The sequence below is a fragment of the Carettochelys insculpta genome, chromosome 9 (genome assembly GCF_033958435.1).
Source record: "Carettochelys insculpta isolate YL-2023 chromosome 9, ASM3395843v1, whole genome shotgun sequence".
Classification (NCBI taxonomy): Eukaryota; Metazoa; Chordata; order Testudines; family Carettochelyidae; genus Carettochelys; species Carettochelys insculpta.
The window spans coordinates 62,621,991-62,636,759 of NC_134145.1; the positions used below are offsets into that span (position 1 = coordinate 62,621,991).

Here is a 14,769-nt window from a genome sequence, read left to right on the forward strand (position 1 = left end):
ATCATTTCTAACCCAATTTTGTAATTTCTTCATGCTTGACTCATGATTTTGGAATACCCCGGGTTAGCAGTGGGAATGATGAATCAACATAAGCTTTTGTTAAAGACCTTTCGCTCACATCCTTTTTCCATTTAGGAACTTATAATTAATATTTTCAGACCTTTTGATGTGTCAGAAAAATCCAATACTCCAGATGTTTTGAAGGTAAAGAAAACAAAAACAAGGGAAAATCATTACAAAACTGAAAAGTTGCATAGACAGGAGGGTGATACAAACCCACATAATTAAAAATATTGGCTGGTTACACCTGAATTTCCTTAGCAGAGCTGATTATATTTTCTTTTCTAACGAAAAGGATCTTAGCTGAAAAATACAATGATATTCTCAAAAATTGTTTAAGTGTTTATAAATATTTTATATGTTTCATTTTTTCCTTTTCTTTTTCTACTTTATTTTTCCAAGTTATTTTCCAAGAAGAAAATATTCTTCAAAAATTACTAAAGAAAAGAGAAAGACTATAAAAAAGAAGGAATGTAGAAAAAGAACATACAATATATATTTTAAAAATTGACAAAAACACTTTAAAATACCTCCAAATTGATCCATGTAAATAGATCCATGAGTCAAGAGCTCAGTGGGAAGGACAGAAGCAGGGCCATCCTTAGCCATATGCACAATGTTCAGTTTCATAGAGCACCTGAAACTTCTGGGCACCACTAGGTTTTAATGTCCACCTACCTACCTCTTCCTAACTCTGTTCTGTGGCTCTGCTGCCTCCAGAGAGGATGTAGTTAACAGAAAAGTGCTAATTATTCTATTTGAGCTTCTCTTTCCAATACATACATAGCTCCCTCACTCAGAATCCAGTGAAATACACAGGCTTGAGGTAAGTCATGAAATTACAGTCACTGATTTTGTTGTTTTGTGACATCACAGATGCACAAGCTGTCACTGTGGTGTCAGCTTGCTGCCACTCCCTCAGGCAGGCAGTCACCCCTGCCTAGTCCAATCTCTTTAACATATCCACAGGCACTTAGTTGACCCTAGTCCTGCAGCATCTTCTTATAGGCCTTTCTGGCCCTTGATTGGCTGTGATCTCCTGTGGCCTCTCTAGCCTCCTTTGCAAGTCTCTATAGGGGTAGGGTGTAGCAAGGCCACAAACCTTCACAAATATAAACAGTGGAATGTTTCAAAATTCTAAAATGGTGCTTAAGTGGTTTAAAAATTCTATTTTTTTTAACAATTTACTTTTTATAATCATTAGAAAACCTGCACAGGCAAAATTAAGGTGCATATGGCAGCAGCTTGTCATAAATAGAATTTCAGCAATGTTAAGGAAGCTTGTTTTTTTTTAAATAAATAATTTTTTTAGTAGCATGCAAAACTCACTCTTGCAAGGTATATTTTGCAGTGACAGTGTGAAAAAAATTGTTCCACACAGGACTCTACTCATGGCAGGATGGCATTTATGGCTCACACCCCTGTGGGTGGGGGAGACCAGATGCATTCATGTATCAGAGGGGTAGCCGTGTTAGTCTGGATCTGTAGCAGCAACGAAGGGTCGTGTGGCACCTTATAGACTAACAGAAAAGTTTAGAGCATGAGCTTTCGTGAGTTAACTCACTTCTTCAGATGCTTCCTCAGCATCAGCTTCAGCAGTTAGTTAACTCACGAAAGCTAAGTTAAGAAGTGAGTTAACTCATGAAAGCTCATGCTCTAAACTTTTCTGTTAGTCTATAAGGTGCCACAGGACCCTTCGTTGCTGCTACAGATGCATTCATGTGAGTCCGGGGGGGTGGAGCCCCAGGGCTACAGCAAGCCCCACATTCCTCTGCCTTGTATTCACCCTCTTTCTGTCCTCCTGCCCCCTCTGCTCCCCGCCCCACTCCCCATCCTCCTGCCCCCATCCCCTTGACCTCCTCTGCCCCCTCCCTCTCTGCCTCCCTCTCCCCTGTCCCCCCCTCCTGCTGTGCACAGCCTGTGGCCAGATGGTTTTCTTACCTGCCTCTTAGACAGTCCCAACAGTGGCCCTCTCAATGCTGAATTGGTGACCCATGGAGCGGTAGCTGTTGGGGGTGGCCAGGTTCCAGACAGCGATTGCAACCCTCTTCTCCATAGGGATGGCTGGCCGCATGTTGGTGTTGTGACGTTTTAGGCAGGGACAAGCCAGTTGTGCAGTTCCAGGAACGTATCCTTGTGCGTCCTAAAATTCTATGTCCATTGCTGGTCACCCAGCCGGTCCCACCAGTCGGAGCTGGTGGGTGCCACCAGATCCACCTTGTCACCTGAGGGGGTGAGTGCAGTGGGGACACTATGCCATCAGAGGGCCTGCTCTGCAGGCTGTCTTTTGGGGTCGTCTCTCCAGATGCGGTCACAGAGGCTGATGATGGCCAGTGGCAGGGCCAGCAGCAGCTGGTCCATGGTGCTGGGCATGCCCCAGGGCTGCTCTGCCACATGTTGGGCGGGGGGAGGGGTGTTGGGTGGGGAGGGTGTGTGCAGTCCTGGGGCTTTCAGTGTCAGGAAGGGCGAGGGGTCACTAAGGTAGAGAGCAATTTGGAAAGAGCAGTGTCTCTCACAAACAGCAAGAAGCCCTGCAATGGCTTAGCTTTCCCTGAAGGAGGTAGACGAGACTCGGCATGGGCACGGAGTGTGGGCTGGGGGAAGGGGGTGCCCTTTAAGGCCACATGGAGGCCGTGTGCCAGGAAGGGATTTCCCTCCATGAACACCTGCCTTGCGTAGCCCGTGCGTGTAGACGCTCTCTGTCGACAGAGCCGCTCGCCATTGCAAGCCGCTTTTCTGTGAGGACGGGATTTATCGACGAGGGAATGGCACGCTTTCTCTGTCGACAGTGACCCCTCTCCGGGGGCTGCCCACATAGGCATCGCCTCAGTGCCCGATTAAGGCTTCAGGCCTTGGACTGTGCAACATACCTTCCACCCCTCAACCAACGGGGCAGGGGAACCTGTGGCCGTTATACCCCAGCCCCCCAAGGGCACGAGCCAGTAACGGCCAGCACAGCCACGCCCCTAGCGGCACGGGCCAACTAGTAAGCCCCTTCTTAGCCCCGCCCTCTACCAGCCGCCAACACCACCTCCTGCCATGGCCCCGCCTTCTCCTAGTTACGTCATAAACACCATCACAACTGCCCGTCACTCTCCCTCGGTCTTACCAAGCGCCTTGGCCCCCCCTCCCGCCTCCCGCGCATGCGCAGAGCTGCGACGGCCGCCGGCCAGTTCTCCCGCCGCGGGGGGACCATGGCGGCGGGGCTGCAGTCGGTGCCGGCGGTGGAGATCGACCCGGACGGCACGTTCAAGTACATCCTGGTGCGGGTGCAGCGCGCGGGGGGCGCCGAGCACCGCGACGTCGTCAGGGGCACGGCGGCCGCCGAGTTCCACAGTGAGTCGGTGGCGCGAGCCGGCGGGAGACCCTGCGCCCCCCCCCGCCGCCTTCTTGGGGGGAGGGGCTGGCTGCCCATGCTCCCCCTCTTCCCCCCCCCCCCCCCCCCCCGTGGAGCGGCTCTGTCCGGGCTGCCTTGGGTGCTCGGGCCCGGGGGAGAGGGGGTTTCGGGGCGCTCCTCCCCCCCACGCCGTGCAGCCCTGGTCCATTGCTGCCAGGAGGGTGCAGGGCTGAGCAGCTCTGACTTGGCGAGCCCTGCAAACCGGTGTGGGGAACTCTGCGTGTAAGGGACAGGGCTTCAGGTCAGGGCACTTCTGGGGCTGGCTTGGTAGAGCCCTGGCCGCATACAAAATCGGTATCCGCAAAAATGGGCCACAGATAATCTGCGTTAAAACCCGTTGGTTCAAACGTGCAGGGTAGATACAAAATTTGCATCTGCCGCTGCATCGGTAGCCACAGGAATGAGCCGCAGACCTCTATTCGCACTGGCGGATGTGGATATACCTGTGGATATAAATCAGACATTGGTGGATTTGCAGGGCTCTGTGGCTAGGGCCTAGTAACAAGGCTTTTCCTTCACTTAACATTTTCTGCCAGGGAAACTAGAAAAAGTAGTTGGCAAGGGACAACCAAAAGTAATAGCTCAGTGAAACCTATATCTGGCTCATGGTTTGAACGGTCTTCATTTTGCAGATCATATATTTGAAAAACTAAACCCTGAAATGGAAAAGTTGGGCTTTGAATGCAAGTGCCTTGGAGGAGGAAAGATTGACCATAATAGCAAAAACAAGAAATTGAGGGTATTTGGTCTCTCCACGGTAAGTGCCACACGTTTCCTTTCAAAAAACAACATTTTAGGGTTCTATTTTAAAAATACTAATTCTTAACTCTGTGATGGCTCACTACTAAGCAATAGTTAATGCTTTGTTCAGTGCAGCCTTAGCTCTGATTTCCTAGCCTCTAACTCTGAAACATTTTAACTGGGACATTCTTGAAAGGTAATAAATGAATATGTAAATCATAGCCTTGGACCTGCAGCTTTCATTCAGATTTTTTTGTGTATGGGAATGTTTTCTGGGTGCAATGCAGTTTTGAAAATTAAATAACTCCATATGGACTAACTCATGTCACATGAGTCTCAAGAATTGTTTCATCTGATTGCTATTCTGGAAGTCATTGTCTGAAATACATAGTAAAGCCTGATATTACAAGTTTGTTGCCTGCAGAACTTGATTTACATGTCCTCGTGTGGGGAAGCATAAGACCATAAAGCAGTGGTGGACAAACTTCCTTCTCCCTCTCCCTCCCGGCACTTCAGGGCACCACAAATCGGCTGGTTCATGCTTATACCTACTCCGTCCCAAGTTAGAATAGCTGCAAAATCAGTGAATTTGTGGTGCCATTAAAGTGCTGGGAGGGGAGGGGTAGGAAGTGTGGGGCATTGGAGCCAAGCAGCACACAGAGAAGGGGGAAGACCGGGAGTCTGTGGGGCTGCAGGTGGAATTCCCAATGGGCTGTGGGTTGCTGCAGCCCACTGGGGTGAAGGAGGGCCAATCACTTGCTATTTTTGGTTGCCTGTCATTGCCATACAGTGCTAACTGGAACTAGATACTCCTGCAGCCTTATTTTGCATCCTTTCATAACCTTTTGGTATCTTATTTGCAGGGATATGGTAAAGCAGATCATGCAGTGACCGTAGAAATACTGAAAAAAGTATACCAAGACTATGAAATCACTTGGTCAGATGACAAGAAATGAAACTATGCTGGAATTTGAATTACAAAGCAGTTTGCACTCCAGGTATTAATCTAGAATTAAAATCCTATATTCTGTTTTAAACAATCACTTAGATTTAATGTGTGTTCTCTGTGCTTTAGAAATTGGAATGAAACACTACTGAGGAAAACAGACATAACCATACATGTGGATAGGATAAAAGTAAAAGAAAGATTTAAGAGTAATTAGCTATATACACAGTCAGCAAAATAATCTAAATACATTAGAAGCAAGCAGCCTCTCAGGCAACAGGGCTACTGCCTAGTCCAGGTGCTAAAGGAATACTGGGCCAGGCCTGTTGCAGAACACATAAATATATTCTTTAAATCTGTTCTCACTCAAGAGGATTTAAGGTGCATTGCCACTGCTGAGCCCCCTTTTCACATGACATATCTCTGTTACCTCAGTCTGAGGCAGTTCCTCAGAAGATGTTTGGAACAAACTGATAAATTAAACAATGTTAAGGCATTAGGCCCAGCTGGTATTCTCCCACCAGTTGTGAAGGAATTCAAATATGAAATTGTAGAACTAACTGCCCTGTCTTAGCCCCTGATGACTGAGAGTAGCTAATGTAATGCTGTTGTTTGAGAAATTCCAGAGGTGATTCTGGCAACTACAGGCTTGTAAGCCTAACTAGAGTACTAGGCACATTGGAGTGAAGAACTGCATTATTAGACACAAAGCTAAACATATGTTGAGGAAGAGTCAACATGAAGTTTGTAAAGGGAAATTCTCATCGCTGTACTAGAATTCTTTGAGCCAACCATCTGACAAGATCCTTCATCAAAGGCTCTGCAGCAAAGCCACCAGTCATGGAAAAAAGAGGAAAGGTCTTCTCATGGATCAGTCACTAGTTAAAAGACAGGACCCAAAAGGTAGAACAAATGGTGGAATCTAGCAATGAGTTGTACTGGAAGCTGTGCTGTTCCGCATTTCATAGATCATACAGAAAAGGAAGGAAACAGTGAAAACTTGTCAATACCTTTTGGTAAGTTCAAACCTGACTGCTCAGAGTTAAAAAAGGAATCTCAAAAATGGGAAACTAGGTAAAGTGATTATATGCACACTGGAAAAAATGATCCCACCTGTACATCTAATATGCCAGTCTATAAACCCCTGTTAGGCCCAAACTGAATACTGCAGGTAGTTCTGTTTGTTCCATCTTTATATATTTAAAAATAAATAAATAAATAAATGCTTGGGGTACAGAACAACCAAGATAACTGGGAACTCCCCTCCAGGCTCTCCTCATGCCTGTAGGCTGGAGGAATAGTGTGCAGAGCTGTCTCCTTCCATAGGTATAAACTGTGAAATTGTTAATTCACTTTGTGAAATTGACTAAATATCAGTGATGCTAAGTCCCTACACAAGATGGCTGTGGGTCCTATTAAGTCCAGGCCTCTCCTTATACTATTACCAGTCAACACAATTCTTTCATTCTGAAAATATCCCCTGAAGACTATTTGTATTGCCTACGAGTATTACATCAATAATACAAATACAGTAATTTTTTTAATTTTCTCTGCTAGGATTCCTAATGCATCCCCTACTTGTGGTATCCAAGGGAGAAGTTTCTTCCTCAAGTTCCTTTTACTTTCCAATATCTGGTTGGCAGCTTTTATGACATGCATGATTGCTGCAGCTACATTTCCACTATAAATGTGTCCACATCACAATAAAAAGCTACCCCAGCTGCCAAATTCAGCGGAGAGGCTGTGATGCCAGTGTGGACTGCACAAAGTTAGAACTTGTGAATTAACCAACAATAATTTGTTGAGGTCACAATAATACAAACAGCTGTGACTTCCCTACAAGAATTACCATTTTAGAGCATGGTTCCATGCCAATGTTTCCAGTAACCCAAGAATGAGGAAAAAGGGTGAGAACTGATTCTAAACAGAATGTTTTCTGATGAGCCTTCCTTGTATGTATTTTTCCCTTTGTTTTTGTCTTAATCTTGTCAACAGAGAACTATAAGTGTTGCTGTTTTACTGCCTCACTGTCCCTTTGCACAAAGTTGGACTGATTGATGGTATCTGTTCCTGTAATCAGCAAACACTCCCTTCATAGAAAGATCAGATAAGAAACTCTAACAAAAACAAAGTCTCTCTAAAATTTGCTTTCCTGAGAGAATTGTTGTAAGTCTCCCTGCAGTACGTACTTACTGGAAAGACAAAGTGCGACCGGATTTCTAATCATATAAGTCACACTTCCAACGCGTGAAGGTGGAGCAGAGATGAGTTCTGGGAATAGGCAGATGAGAAAGAAGCATTGGACTACAGTTTTCAGCAAAGTTGGCACATACAGGAAATAGATGGCATAGAGATGTGTCATGCACCTATAAAGGGAACAAGGGTATGAAAGAAACCTCTGGATTCTCGCACCTAATCTAGTAATGAAGAGGTAGAGGGTTGTGATGGAAACACTGATTACTTGCATTCCCTAGCCAGAAAAAGGGGATAAAAGTAGTGACTCCTTGTTTCAGATTTTGAAAAGATGACTTTGAGCTAGTCTGTCGGGCTGTAAAGCTCTGAAAGTTGAGTTGAGGGATGCAGTGTCACTCTTTGTTAAGGGTGTGCCTATGCAGCAAAGGTTGTTCATGGGTTAGGTTGAATCCAGCTAGTATAAACCACACACCGGGGGTGTAGTTGTGTCCTTTGCAGCAGCACCTAGACCACTTACACAGAGAGAGAATGGGTTTCCTTTCAGCCTTAGCTGAGAGCCAATTGGCTTTTACCTCATACTGTAGAGGCCCTAGCATCTGACAAAGCAGGTCTTTGCTTACAAAAGCTCATGCTCCAAAATTTGTGTTAGTCTATAAGGTGCCACAGGACTTCTTGTTGTTCTTAATTGGGAATGTATGTCCCCCCCCCTCCCCACCCCTCTGTATACAGCTTACCACTGTCTTAATACCCACGTATGCCTTAATGGGACTTGTACTATTCAAAAGTGCACATGTAACGTGCCTGTCAGGGGGCTTCTGCTAGGACTTTCAATGTTACATGCAATGAGGAAGTGGGACCCCCAATTCACACTGCCTGCTGCCTTGTGTACCCAGCCAGTCCTGGGCTTAATGTATGGCTCAATTGATCCTTGGTGGCTTATCCAGTCCCTCCGTAACAAACCCCTTAGCTCAAACAGTATTCATCCCCTCTTATACTTGTCCCCCTTTTCATGGATATCCCTTCCCTACTTCTAACTCTGTGCTTGGCTCAAACGTGTCCAGGTTCCTTCTGGTGTAAATTTGAAAAAGCGGAACCAAGATGTGTCTGCAGGGAGAGACACTTCTATCCTGGCCTAGTGGGGTGGTAACGTAAACATAGTCGCCTCTCCCTGGACGTCAGTCTTTGGCTCCCATGCAGCTCACAAGCTTGGATCCTGGATTAGCCCCCATTTGTAGGAACAAAGTCTGGACACTGTGTATGAAGCAAGCAGGAGGGTTTATTACACACAGCTGGTGGGGTGTCACCTCACGTGTTAGGCTCAGTCATCACTGCCAGACAATAGGTTACAATTGATTATATAGATTATTGATGGGCAGGGGCAAACTCTGACATGGGTGTCCCCCAAGCCTGGATGAAATGAGCACAATAAGCCAATCTAAAAACGTTACCGAGTATCCCCACCCATAGCTTGTAGCACATCTTATCACTTGTACAGGGGGTTTTCCCTACATGTTATTGAAACAAAAGGTATACAATAACATACTCATGTCAGATAGGATGGATGATGCATCTATAAAAGTAATGATGGCGCCTCCACCCTGGTACATCCAGGGGTTCTTATCTAGAGGATTAAGCATAAAGCAATAATGTTTGTTTTGAGTACCAGTCTGGGATGGCTGAGAACTCCATAACCTGGTTCTTGTATGCAGGGCCTCTCTGGAATGTGGTTGCTAAGGCAGCTATCCCTCCCTTCAGACTCCAAGGTCCTGCCACAGCTGGGATGACCTTCTCTGGGTCTTGAGTGAGATGAGGGAGGGAAGGCGCAATAAGGGATCTTTTTCACTCATACTAACTGGGCTTCTGTATTATAAGATTCTAGGCCTACTCCAGACTTTAGGAATCGAATAGGGGATCTTCAGCACAAACCATGGCCTGCCTCAGAAATTTTCTCCCTTCACAGGCGCTAGGTGGATTCAAGCTAGTTCAGACATGCCAAGCCTTGTATGGCTTTTGCTATATAGACCTACCCAGAAAGGGAAGAATGATGCACATCTTCCAGTGTTAGATTTGCCAGCCTCCAAAAACAACAGTCAAATTGGGGGTGTAAAATCCAATATAATGAGGTAACTGGTTAAACGCTAGGTTTAACTGGTTAACCTTTAAAGGTGGGCGGGGGCTGCAGAGGCCCCCTCCCCCCACAGCAGATGGGCTGCTCTGGCTTGGCTGGGGATCCTTGCCTATAGCGCTGCCATGGGTAGGGGGCACTCCAGTGCAGTTAGAGCAGCCGCCCATCGCAGCAACCAGGCTCAGGAGCGCTGCGGGCAGGGGCCCTCTAGCTTGGCTGGAGCAGCCGCCATTCGCAGCAGTCCCAGCTGCACTGTGGAGAGGGGTGATCCAACCAGGCTGAAGTAGCCCCTGTTCCCACCGCCTCCAGGCACACTGCAGGCAGGGGCGATCCAGCTGGGTTCTAGCAGCCTAATTTCACAGTGCACCATGTGCTCAGTGCACAGTGCTCCAGAGTAGCCAGTGCTGCCTCCTGCTTGTGCCATCGCAGACAAGAGCTGTTCCAGCCACACTGGAGTGCACCCACTTGTGCTGGAGTAACCCCCTGTTCATGTTGGATGGTTAACTGTAATTGATAAACCTCATTCATTCAGGATGAAGCTTACCCGTTAACTGCTAACATCCTAAGTCAAATCCATCTCCCTTGACGTACATGACTGTTGCTTCTGACTTTTAGCAGGAGTAGGACCAGGGAGAACAAAACATAATGGAATATTCAGAAACTCCAGAGTTGTTTTTGCTAGTTTCATCTCATACAAATGAACTAAATGGATAATTCTCTTTTATTTGCTTTTGGACCATGATCTCAAAGGATAAATTAGTCATGTTATGTCAATTCCCCGTTTTGTAGTTTCCTCTAGAGTCTGTGGTATAGTGCCAATAAAAACTCCAAATATCAAGTGTTAAAAGACCCGAAACATAAAACGTCAAGGATATTCCGAGACACAATAGCTAAGAATAAAGTGAGGAGATTAAGCAAAGGAGAGTTCATGTTGAACAGTCGGAAGAAAACCCAGTGAGTTTGATAGAAAAGTATATTATCAGAAGGACTTGGGGAAATTACAGTGCATGTCTAGTGACATTTAAAATGTGTGAGGTTATGGTCTATGTTTATTGGCTACTAATAATACCATGTGTGTGGCATAAGGCACAAGATCAGAGACTGAATGCACTGAAGTATCTGAGCATTGCATTAGAAATTGAAGAACTAGGTTGCAATGGCTTATTGGCTTTCTTTTATAAATATTTTTTCTCTTACAGACATCTTAAATAGTTATGGGGACAGGAGTGAAGGGAATTATGTAACTCTTCCAGTGCTGAAAAGTGGTCCATTCAGAAGGATACGATAAAACAGTTTGCTCTTAGATGCTTTTGACCCTGAGACAACAGCAAAGTTAGCATGTGAGAGCTACCAATATCCACTGTTTTGAGGCTCTGATTGAAAAACGATAGCAACAACTACTAACCAGCTACCTGCAAGGAGAGCAAAGAACAGCTTTTAACTGCTAATAACTTTTAGCCATGCCATAAATTCTGTATGCCCTCCAGTTCCTATTTATTTTCTTTCTGCCTGGAGATAAGTCCTGTAGGGTGTAAACATTTTAAACTGGATGGGGATGAAGGGAAAAGGTGAGATGGGCATGCTTTTAGACTAGCAGGTGTTCATGGCTTTGCCAGCCTTTGGTCTGTAGGTATTTGACGACTTCATTACAACTGATGGGTCTTGTAACCAGACTGCCAGGGTCTCCTGTCCTCATTTTCCTCTTCTAGTTTTAATTAAAATCCATAAGATTCTGCACATTGATACCTGAACATCACATAATTTTTTGGAATTGATTGGATGTAGCATTTAAGTTATCCAGTGGTTTTCATACGTTTTCATTTGTGGACCCATAGCAACTTTTGAATGGAAGTACAGATATTTTTGGAAATTTTAAAACAATCCATGGACCTGTAGGGGTCTGTAGGCTACAGGCTGAAAACCACTGACTTACCACATGACAACCACCACAAGATGACTGTAAGGCCTTAGAACCTCACACAACATCTCCCCCCACATTTGTTGTTTTGAGAAGGCACCAAATTCCATGTGTGGATTTTGAAGAGTATCTGGATCATGGAAATTTAGATACTTGGGATTAGTGGTATGTGACGGAGCTTTTCAACTCTAACAAGCCCAGATGAGTGGTAATTGCTAGCAATTGATGTCTCGGGATTGAAACTTTAGTGGTTTACCTCAAATGAATTGGTGGTTCCACTCCAATCCTTAGTGGACCAATGTCACTGCCACAATTATAAGGTATTAACCCGTGTTGGCCAGCCACAGAAAACAAGTCAAGAATTGACTTGGCATGGAAGCTGAGTTCTCTTGCCTGCAGAGGTAGTCCCTCCCTGTGGAGCACAGAAGTAGATGGATGAAGAATTTTTCACTGCTTCTTTCTCTGTAGTATCTGCTTTATGAGAAGGAATTTATGAGTGCTTTGCTTGGTCAAAGTCACATGTACATATTTACTTGTTTTTTCCCAATTATCTCATAAAAATGAATTCTTCACCCTTTTCTCTGGCCCACACAAAGAAGATAAAAACAACTTGGCCTACAGCAGATAAAAAGGCAGAGGGGCATCTGGCCATAAATCATGTCTTTATTAAGATATCTGTCAGGCTCAACAGGGAATGAGTGGATTAACTGGAATTCTTAAAGGACATTTCAATAATGTACCGCATCAGTCCTTCATCATGAACTTTGACAGTTCTACTCCTGAACACATTCCTTTCTTCAATGAATTTCTCAAAGATATGGACACCGCCTCCCACCCCAAAATAATGCGCTTTGCTAGCCAAATACACACGGCCATTTTTATCCAGTAGTTTAAAAATTGTATCATGCAAAGCACTGTAATATTCAGGATTGTAGATGGTCTCTGATGTGAGAATAAGGTCATACTTTGAAAGGGGTTTCCTGCCACTTAACATGAGTTGGCTAAACTCAGTCCATTCTCCAGAAAAGAATCTGCACTTGTAAATTAGAGCTGGTCTGAAGTCTGCTTTCTTGTGTCTTTTTGAAGAAGGTTCACTGATTCTGCCATCACCATCATCATCACCATCACCACCAGTACAATTAGCCACTACATTAGGCAAGGTTATTTCGCTGATCACGGTACTGTTGTAGTCTTGAAAATGGACTTTTTCAGCATTTCCTTTTAATGCAAAAATTCCTAGCAGCCCAGCGCCACAACCAAGATCCAAGACTGTCTTGTTGACAAACTGTATTTCAGCCTCTGACAAATAATCCATGAGATCAAAAGTGCATTCCCAGATTTTAAGTCCCCCTTCATAAATGCCCGTAATAAGATCAGAATGAGAAGAAATACTTTTAGACACTATGTCTTCTTCATGGGAGTTGTCTGAAAGGGTCATTTCCACCACAGAAATATTTACATAGTAAAGGCCCCGTACAACTTCCAGAACTTTATTTTCTAACACTTTCCTGAAATCTTCAGGAATATTATGCTCTTTGGCAACTTTAAAACAAGCTTGTTTCTTGGGCAGAACATGGACCTGGCTTTTGTCAGGGTTACAGTTTGCTACTGGATCAGCAGTTCTGGGGGTTGCTTCAGATACAATCAGAGACTCTGTGTACGCAACCTTTTCTGTTGATAAAAATTCCTTGCTATCTTCTGTAGATCTCTCTGGGTTCAAAGATGCCTGTATAGAGCCCAGCTGTAACATTGTATCACCAAAAATCTCAACTTCATTTTCTTCATCCTCTTCAATAGAAAAGTTAAATTGGAATGCCATTTTCCTATGAAGTATGAAAAAATAAACCATGGATTATAACCAAAGTTATAAGTGGGCAGACATTCATCCAATGAAACTGCTAATATAAATAAGAGTTTTCTTCTACAGCTTGTGCAGATAAAAACTTGCTTCCTGGCTGTAAGTCTGCTCTGCTACAGTTAAAAGCTCTCTGCAAACATTTTTACATTAATCACTACAGAGCCTCTCCTTTGCAGGTAAAATGTTCATGTTCTCTGCACATTCAGCTGTCAAATTGTATAAAAAGAGAATATATGTCATATCACATCTAATTATATTGCAATAGAAATAAATACACTTGTATTTATCAAAAGCACATAAGTTAGTTATCTAAGGCCATCTTGTAACAGCACTTTGACGGAAGCAATTACTACTTATTATTATCTCCATTTCCAAGAGGAGAAAACTAAAGCTAAGAGATTTGTGAAAGGTGACATAAGAAGTGAGTGGCAGATCTGAATAAAGTCTGGTCTCTTGAGTAATTTAATCTTCTGCTTTAATCACAGCTTTTCTGCCTTCAAAATACTCCAGCAAAGTTCAAGAAGATATAAATTACTTGTCCACAGGAAGCTACAATTTCAAATTTGATTGTCTGACAATAAAATGTGATTATTCCAAATTTCACACTGTGGTCTCCCTCTCGTCTGTAAATTTAAAGATTACTGCTCTGCATTCTACTAGCTCTGTTTTGAATTGCTATTCCAGGGTTTCTTTTGTACTTTTTTAGCACACCAGAGTCTCGCTCACTAGAGTAAACCCTTGAAATATGCAGCTTCAAGTTGTGCATAACTTTAATGTGAGTTAAGCACAACTTGAAGCTGGGCTGCAGCCTGGTAGGCTGGTCAGTTTTCTGGCTCCTGCGAGCCCTGGGTTCCCATCTCCCCCGTCGACTCGCATGAAAATGTGAGGGTTTGCTGTCTTGTACCTTTGATTTTGCCCTGACTTTAAAACGGAAATGATCCCATCAGCCTCACACCACGCCAGAAATGAGACAATCCCTAATATAAACACACCCTCCCAGGTTTAAACGCGACGGGGGCTCGCGTTCATACCCGTCGAGTGTGAAAGCAACATCCAGCCGCGCAGGCGGGAACCCGTCTAGTTCTCCCCGGGCGCGTTGTGCTAATGCTGCAGACCCGACTCACGCGAGCCGCCCCGCTGCGGGGAGAGGTGCTTTACCTTTGGCGTCCCAGGCTCCTGTGCGCAGGGTTCAGCACGTGCAGTGTGCGCCGGCCGGGCAGCCCGAAGGCTCTACCACAGCGGCGTTTGCCCCGAAGCAGCCGCAGACCGGAGAGCCCCGCCAGGCGCTGGGTGCGGGAGGAGACCAGGCCCGGCGCCCGGACACCTCCACTCCAGGGCCCCGCCGGCCGTGGCTTACTGCGGGGGGGGGGGTCACCGCGTCCCGCCGCCCCCCCGGCGCTGGCTGGGGGAAGGGTCAGTCACCTGGTGCGGGGGCTCCCCCTGGCGGAAGCGCGCGCCCCGCCCCGCCCCGCCGTTGGCTGAGGCTGGCTGAGGCTGAGGGGAGGGGTCAGTCGCCGCCGCCGCCCGACCC

The 14,769-nt window shown here is 45.4% G+C and overlaps 2 protein-coding genes across 3 annotated transcripts; one reads left to right on the forward strand and one right to left on the reverse strand.

The window, feature by feature from the left end:
• The first annotated feature begins 3,188 nt into the window (after positions 1 to 3,188).
• On the forward strand, positions 3,189 to 13,841 carry LOC142017834 (14 kDa phosphohistidine phosphatase-like). Of its 2 annotated transcripts, none has more exons than XM_075003136.1 (4): positions 3,189 to 3,396; positions 4,090 to 4,214; positions 5,062 to 5,196; positions 13,724 to 13,841. In XM_075003136.1, exons 1-3 carry the CDS (start codon positions 3,204 to 3,206, stop codon positions 5,152 to 5,154), a joined length of 411 nt encoding a protein of 136 aa, XP_074859237.1. In that variant the 5' UTR covers positions 3,189 to 3,203; the 3' UTR covers positions 5,155 to 5,196; positions 13,724 to 13,841. The 2 variants fall into 2 exon arrangements, with proteins under 2 accessions (XP_074859237.1, XP_074859238.1); XM_075003137.1 differs by lacking the exon at positions 13,724 to 13,841 and adding an exon at positions 6,702 to 6,843.
• METTL18 (methyltransferase 18, RPL3 N3(tau)-histidine) lies at positions 7,177 to 14,767 on the reverse strand. The gene is made up of 2 exons (XM_075003135.1): positions 14,397 to 14,767; positions 7,177 to 13,203 (listed from the first exon to the last, which is right to left on the reverse strand). The coding sequence occupies exon 2, from the start codon at positions 13,197 to 13,199 to the stop codon at positions 12,084 to 12,086; it is 1,116 nt and encodes a 371-aa protein (XP_074859236.1). The 5' UTR covers positions 13,200 to 13,203; positions 14,397 to 14,767; the 3' UTR covers positions 7,177 to 12,083.
• Positions 14,768 to 14,769: the final 2 nt, after the last annotated feature.